Raw genomic sequence first — 7,998 nt, forward strand, 5'->3', positions numbered from 1 at the left:
TCTTTCTCTTTGACACCATGTCTGAAATCCCACGTGATCTGTCAAATACTAATGCATGAAAATCCTAACCTCAAAAAAATCACCCGTCAAATTTTTTGCAAATCGATTTGAAAATAGAAAAGTTATAGCAAATTTAGTAAATGACATTGGATTCAAGCAACGTATCGATACTGTACAGCACATTTGATTGTAAAATAAATTAAAATATCATTTCCAGGGGCATGTTATGCACATCGCAATTAGAAAAACAACTGACAAAAGGTTTGTTTCATTAAGCAATAGTTTTAAATATTTTTTAACAATTGTTACAAATTATCATGCTTTGGCTAGTGTATCGAATGAAACAATTCATTTATGTTTTAATTGTATTGAATTTATTTTACTGAGCAACTCAATGTCGCTTTGTAGGTTCTTTTACAATTGAATTCTTAGCCTAACATATTGGGGTATTTATGGGAAATAATTGCTGCATAAGCATAAATAAGCATAAGCATATGGGAAATACAAATTTTAATTTTAACGAACGGTCTAATAGGCACACTATTTGCACCCCTATTGCGAGTGTCGACGGTAATAGATAAAGGACTATTATTCGATAATCGCTTTTCCATGGTATTGTGAACGTCATTGTCTCGTCCAATAAGTTAGTGTGAATAACTTATAGGCGATCATCCTTCTACAAGCAAACAGCTGAAGAAGGATGAGCGACTAAAAACTATCCACAGTCGCTTATTGAACGAAAAATCGACATTCACAATACCTTGGACAAGCGATAATCGAATAAAAGTCGAAGAAGAAGATTCACTTCAAAAAAAATGTCTCCGACTCGCGCACCGGTGTTTTTATTATATATTATCCACAACTTGATATATTGGGCCGTATAAATAATGATCTAAGGAATTTTACTTTTCTTAAAATGTCATACCTTTTTCTTCAATTTTGTTTGAATAAATCAAGTAAAATGTCTGGTATTTAAGAAAAAGCAATTGCTTATTTCTTATTCATACGGCCGAAGGCACATTGAAAAGGGGCCTATTTCATAAAGCGACAGTGATAATTTTGTAACGACAGGCAATTTCCATGTTGTCAGTGACAATTCGACAGTTTGGTGGGTGTTTTGTTTCATAAAAACAATTCAATTAAATTCCATGAGAAATTCCATTGAAAAAGTGACATATTGGCATTGTCGGAGTTTAAAATTGTCGTTGACAAAATTGTCGTCAGTCATATGAAATTTATATATAAACCATATCGTCTTTAAAAGCATTCGTATGCGAATATTTTTACGTCCGTTTTTTAATTGTAAACGAGTCTCGTAAACGATTAATTTACGTTAAAAAAGCGTTTTTTTACACTGCTTTATCTACTGTTTTTGAATGCTAAAAATAAAGGCAATTAATTAATTCAAATTATTGTAGTTCTTTTATTGAATGGAATTATAATTAATAAATATTTATAGTTTCGGATCAAAGTATTGGCACAGAGAATTTTTCGCAATGTATGCAAANCCTGTGAAAGAATTGCAAAACTCGTTAAATTAATTTGTATTTTTGAATTACATATGTAGTAGCTACTTACAAGAAGTTTAATTACAAAAGAAAGTGGTAGATCGTCCTTTTCGTTTGCACCAGTCTGCCAATAAATCACATACTTAATAATTTTCTTAAATTGAATATTTAACAAACTACTTACTTTTAAAATATTGTGATTGAAGAAAAATTGTCAACAAAACTAAAATTTTTTCTTGTGCTGACAAATTACTACAAGCCTCTTTCTATTATATTTTTTTTGTTTTATCATTTACGAGCTTCTCTCTAACTATTTGGCGATACGAGAATCTCTCGTAAAACATAATGTTCGTAAAATGTGCGTTTTCTTGCTGGCTAGGAGCATATGTAAAATAGTTTATTTGTGTTAATGGAATCATTTTAATTTTTAACGCTCCGAGTTTTAAAGTGAGGCGAAAAATATTTATCACGTTTTTAAAAGACAATACTTAAAACATCACAACGGCAAAGCTTTTAACGCCAAACTTTTAATTCAGAAACTGACAATAGAGAAAAGAACGAGCCTANTTAACGCTCCGAGTTTTAAAGTGAGGCGAAAAATATTTATCACGTTTTTAAAAGACAATACTTAAAACATCACAACGGCAAAGCTTTTAACGCCAAACTTTTAATTCAGAAACTGACAATAGAGAAAAGAACGAGCCTAGAAAAATCGATGACAAACAACCAAGCAAGCGCAAAAAGTGTTCCACCGTTTCATTCTCCTCAAGGCAGGATGTCATTTACGCCTATCACAGTCAGGTGTTCGTGCCACGTGAAGTGATCAGTCAGCAGTCCAGCAAGTTGCCTGCAATGTTGTCTGCTCAGTTAGAGCAAAAAATTAGATATACCTTGTGAGATTGGAGGCAACATGAGTTTTGGCCACTTGCATCCCCATCATGCCTCTCAGTCATTTCGGAATGAAGTATTCACCCAGTTTCTGATGGTGGCTTCGATTGCCGAAGGTGGGAGTGCTAAAACTACTTGTGGACCGAGGAATGCCTGGTCTGAGCAAACTCTGGCCAAATGATCAGATGTCTCATAACCAGGTACTCCAGAGTGACCTGTACCCAGAGTAAAACAACCTCGTTATGTTCGCCATCATATTTTAGTCGAGACTTGCATTGCGGAACTAGTTTGGAAGTACTTAAATAGAGAGCTGGTCAATGCCTTAAGTGCAGCTTGGTTGTCGCTGCAGTCATGTAAACTCTTTCCCCTCCACCTATGTTCCACCACGTAGTCCATGGCTTTGAGTATTGCAATTACCTCAGTCTGGAAGACCGAAGCATATTCCCCTACAGAAAACTTATCTCCATTAACCTCGAAAAAGACCCCAGATCATGGCCCAGAGTCAGTTTTGGAGCCATCAGTAAGAAGATTCGACAATATTTGAGTCCGGTCTCAGCTATGGAATCAAACCAGCATTCAGTCTCAGGGAACTCAACATTATAGAATCTCTTCAACAAAGGTAATGGCGTACTATCCTGTAGCATTGAAAAGACAAAAGTGTTTAAATCTCTGCGGCCTGCAAATTTTCGCCGCGCCCCACCTATTATCATACCAGCATCCGGTTCTTTTTAGTCTGCAGGTTGGCCTTTAAGGCTTCCCCACGTGAAAACACAAAGTGACGGTAAGTGCAGCAGTGCGTCAAGAGCACTATACACCACTCAAAAAATTAAAGTTAAATAAAGAGGGTATGAAGCAACCATTTTGGTTCTTTACATCGAAACCAGATAAATTTTTGTGGACCCCCATTTACATCTCATGGACCCCCATATTTTGTTCACGTCACCGTGGACCCCTGGGGGTCCACCTGGACCACTTTGGGAATCACTGATCTAGAAGAAAAAAACCGGAAAGTTTTTGACACTTTCGATACCAGAATCAACAACAAAATAAACGCAAATGTTTTTTTTGCTCTAATGCAACTACCTGTTTGATATGCCTTGATACGGCCCATTATTGCTTTGGCAGTAATACCACGGGTGTTTATTTATCCGATAATCCAAGCACTACAAAACATAATCTTTAACTTTATCTACATATGGATGAGCAATATATGTATGTAAGTTCAGAGTTTTTGATTCAAATACTAATTATTTGCAATAACCTGGCCCCGTTTATGAGTTAGTGACTTTGTCCGCGACATTGCTATGTTGATTACATGCAAACATCTAGGGGCGCTTACTAACTACTACAGTATCTAAAGTGGTTCAATATCTAGAGCTTCCTAACCCTTTATTTACCTAAAGAATAACATTTTAAATGGCGGAAGAGAGGATTGGTAGTTAAAAATGTAAACTAAGAAACTCAATTGGCGTTCTAGCGTCGTTTAAAAGGTCGGGATAGATACATTGTCACTATTGTCTTGCGTCAGGCAAGGACGCATTAGCTGCGGGCCCCGCATGGAATACTTTACATTTGTATCCATGTGTACGATATCAATTTAGAATTTATGTTGAAACTTTAGCTCACTGTAAAAGAAAACGGAAATGAGGTGGGGCAAACCGCTAATAGGAATAACTAGTGAACCCGCATGGCGTTAAATCGCCTAAAATTTAATTTAAAAAACATAAAAAATATTCCAAATGTTAGAGTTATAAGCGATCCACGTGCCATATTTCTTCTAAAGCCGTGCAACCGTTTCTGTTTTAAGAGAGGTCTCGCATAGCCGGTTTTTAATATCATCAAATTTTAAATGACCCTGTGCGTATAAAAAGTTTCTAAGTTAAAAAAAATAAATACTTAATGTCCATCTACAGGCCAAGTGGTTTACTTTTACCTGTCATATTTCAGAAATGAACAGGCGGGTTCTGGCCTCAATTTGAGGGCTAAGCGAATTTGGCTAAGATTCGCTCGGAAATGAACGGCAGAACCTGTCTGCGAGGCTTTTTAAACCCATTTCGATTGATATCCGTCTTTTAATAATTCATTTAACTTTTTAAATAATTTGAATTTTTAAATAGGTGGCAACTGCCTTCAAACACCGAAAAATAGTTCCCCAACTTTTCTGGGTTAAAACCTGTAAAACTATGAAAAGGTAAATTCCTGCAAATTCTTGTAACGTCTTGCGAGTGAGGGAACGCACCTACTGTTTGTAGTATTTAAACTAAAGATTTCTTAACCCTCTTTTGTTTGACACAAATATTTTAATATTTCATATACCTTAACTAAAGTCGACATTTCAAACAGGTGCCAACCATTTTCAAAATATTTTCAATCTCTACTCTCAATTTACGTTGACTTGAATTTTTTTAAACAGGTGGGAACCCTCCTAAATATATTTCAGAAATAAATGCTTTTGCAACTCGGTCCGATGATACCCATCCTTTAATAATTCATCCAACTTATTAAATAATTTGAATGCATTTTAATAATCACGTAGCAACCCTCTTCAAACATTCCAAATCTTTAAACTAAAATTTTATTAACACTCCTTTTCTTGACACCCGTATGCTCATATGCTCATATATGAAATAACTTGCTTAAATGTTAATCAAATTCGACTTTATAAACAGGTGGCAAGCCTCTTCAAAAGTAGTTTTGTGCTATAACATTCTAAAATATCCATCATGTGATACTGCGATACATATATTAATTAAATGGTGAATTAAGTTTTAAGTTTTTTAAACATGTGGCAGCCTCGCAAAATATAGTTCAGAAATAAAGATTTTCAAACCGCTTCGATTGATACCCATGTTTTAATAATTCATTAACCTTATTAAATAATTTGAATTTAACTTTTCTAACAGGTGGCAACCCTCTTCCGACGCCTCAAAAATATTCTTAGTGTTCAAACTAAAGATTTCTTAACATTCTTTCGTTTGACATCCATATTTCGATATTTAATATAACTTGTGCATAAGTTAACAAAATCGAAAGTTTAAGCAGGTGGCAGCCCTCTTCAAGTTATTTTCAAACTACTACCCTCTGAAACCCCGTTCGTTGGCACCCATATGAGGATACATATTTCGCTTACCGAATTCCCTTCATTAAAATTGAATTTGATTTTTTAAACAAGTGGCAACCATCCTATAGTTAAATTAAGACATAAAGCTTTTCAAAACCATTTCGACTCGTAATTAATAAGTGATTTATTTTTTTTAATAATTTGAATGTAATTTTTTAATATGTGGGAAGTCTTTTAAAAAAGTGAAACCTTATTGCGCATTTGCAGTCCAAAACTTTTAATTTGAGACCTCATTTCGGAAAATCTAACGAACGGTGCGTAGAAGATGGCATTGATTATTAAGTAATTTGAATTTAATTGTTCAACAGGTGGCAACTCTTTTCGAAAAGAATATACCACTTTGCACATCTACAGATCAAGCACTTTAAGTTGATACCCTATTTTTGAAAATCGAGCGAATGGTGCAGATTCTATATCCTGGACAAAAAATTTCTCCGAGTATTATATACAGATATATATATATATATATTTCAGTACGATTTGATTAGAAAATCTCTATTGCACTAGTTTAAGTATTGCTAAAATGGAAATTCTTTTATCTGGAATGCGATATATACAGTATAATAATAATGGAATTAAATAATAACCATTTCAGAACGTCATCGGCATGATTCAAGGAATAATCGCCTGGGCAATTGCTGACGAGCCTAGTAAACTGCGCAAGCGTATAGAGCGCGAAGGTTTCCTTCTGCGCGAGCACGTAATTGAGTTTGAAAAGAAAACTGCTGCTGAGAAAGCAGCTGCACGCCGAGCGATAGACGAAGCACAATACGAAGATGAAAAGGCACAAAATCAAATGGACCACTACGCGAACAATAAAGAACCTATGTCACAACCACAGACGGTACAGCGGGACTATGCCGATAATGATGCAACAGTTGTTTATAGAAATGAACGTACAACGCCACTATAGAACAACGAAACCCTTCGTTTTTTTAATACGCTCTAAGTAGTTTCACTATTTTTAAATGTATGGGGATCGAAATAACAACTTATTTATAAAATTTGTAGGGTTAATGTAGATGATGAGTGCATTATAGTTAGAGGTTAAGAGTGACTTAACTGCATAGCAAAAACACAAATTGCAATTAGTAAATTAAGGTTTTTTTGGTGAAGCCTTATTTACGGTTTTTATATATTGTTTTTATATATTGTATTAGAAAGGCTTAAAATATGTATGTAAAATTGGAAGGATACTATTTTTAGGTACTTACACATCACTGTTGTGCATGTTACTGTTATCGATGTAAATAATTAGTATTTAATAGTAGATGCTCTGTTGAAAACATAGGTATAAAATTACTAATTAAACAACAACACCAGTGAAATAGAAACTTTAAACTGCTCAAAATTATATTCATACATTTTGCATTGCTAATAAAATTTAATAATTTTGTAAAGTTTTTTGTAATTTTGTAAACTATTTTACTAACACATAAGTAGGCAATACAAAGTTAATTTTGTATATAAAAATGTAACAGATTAAATTTTATCGCAAAATCGTACCGCATTTGTTAATTAGTTAATTAATTGTGATAAAGAGAAAGCTATGCAAGTTTTATATGTATATGATCCGTTGCATTTTCAGCCACATTTGCCTTAAAGTACATTCATACATAAAAGCAAAAACAAAGCCAAATGTATTTCATACGTTTATAACGCAATCAATCAGATTAAAGTTGATTCAAATCTCGCCAGAGGTATACATACATATATGTTTATATCTAGTTAAATGTGTATGTCCATTTTTTCGTAGCAATATTGCAATAGCAAAAGTAGTAAATTATGTAAAACTCACAAAAGATCGCAAACATTTTACACAACAGTAAATAGCTATTTTAAATTAGTCGAAAAGTAGTTGTTTTTACAGAAAATAAATGTATTCAATAAAAAAAAAAAACAAGGACAAAAAGCGTCAATCCCGTGCATATATGTATACTACATCTTTGTTCTTATGCAATAACCGCTTAGGCCTGGAGGGTGACTTTACTGTAATCTAACTGTTTTAATTAATCTTCAAGNTACTACATCTTTGTTCTTATGCAATAACCGCTTAAGCCTGGAGGGTGACTTTACTGTAATCTAACTGTTTTAATTAATCTTCAAGGACGTTTTTAATGCGGTTTGGAGAGAGTATTTACATAGCCCGTGCAGCATTCGCAGTCCCATACTGTGTATATAGCATATTATAGTAATAGACTTGAGCGGTTATTGCAAACAATTACAGATAAACTCGTAATAGGCCTGTCTCAAACTACAATCGTGTACCTATCTATCTGCACTTCTATTTCAATTGTTAACTACATACTTACCCTATTTACATACACATATATATAAATCTATCGAATCAAAATCATTAAATATGTATTGCAAGCGTATCTACACTTACAGTGACGCGCAAAACTGTAACATGGAGTAACACTTTTTATTTCCGCTGTCGCTATCTTTCCAAGTTCTAACGACATTCATACGGTTGTTGTA

General features: G+C 33.9%; 1 protein-coding gene across 7 annotated transcripts in view; it reads left to right on the top strand.

The window, feature by feature from the left end:
* LOC108364357 (anoctamin-1) overlaps positions 1–7,532 on the top strand; it is a 48,269-nt gene extending 40,737 nt beyond the window's left edge. For all 7 annotated transcript variants that reach the window (XM_017618009.1, XM_017618012.1, XM_017618011.1 and 4 more), the window contains one exon: positions 6,113–7,532. In XM_017618009.1, the coding sequence (XP_017473498.1) occupies positions 6,113–6,430 (318 nt within the window). In that variant the 3' untranslated portion in view covers positions 6,431–7,532. The remainder of the gene's footprint in view (positions 1–6,112) is intronic.
* The last annotated feature ends 466 nt before the right edge of the window (positions 7,533–7,998 follow it).

Source organism: Rhagoletis zephyria, unplaced genomic scaffold (genome assembly GCF_001687245.7).
Source record: "Rhagoletis zephyria isolate East Lansing unplaced genomic scaffold, Rhagoletis_zephyria_1.1 Rzeph_scaffold_01542, whole genome shotgun sequence".
Classification (NCBI taxonomy): Eukaryota; Metazoa; Arthropoda; class Insecta; order Diptera; family Tephritidae; genus Rhagoletis; species Rhagoletis zephyria.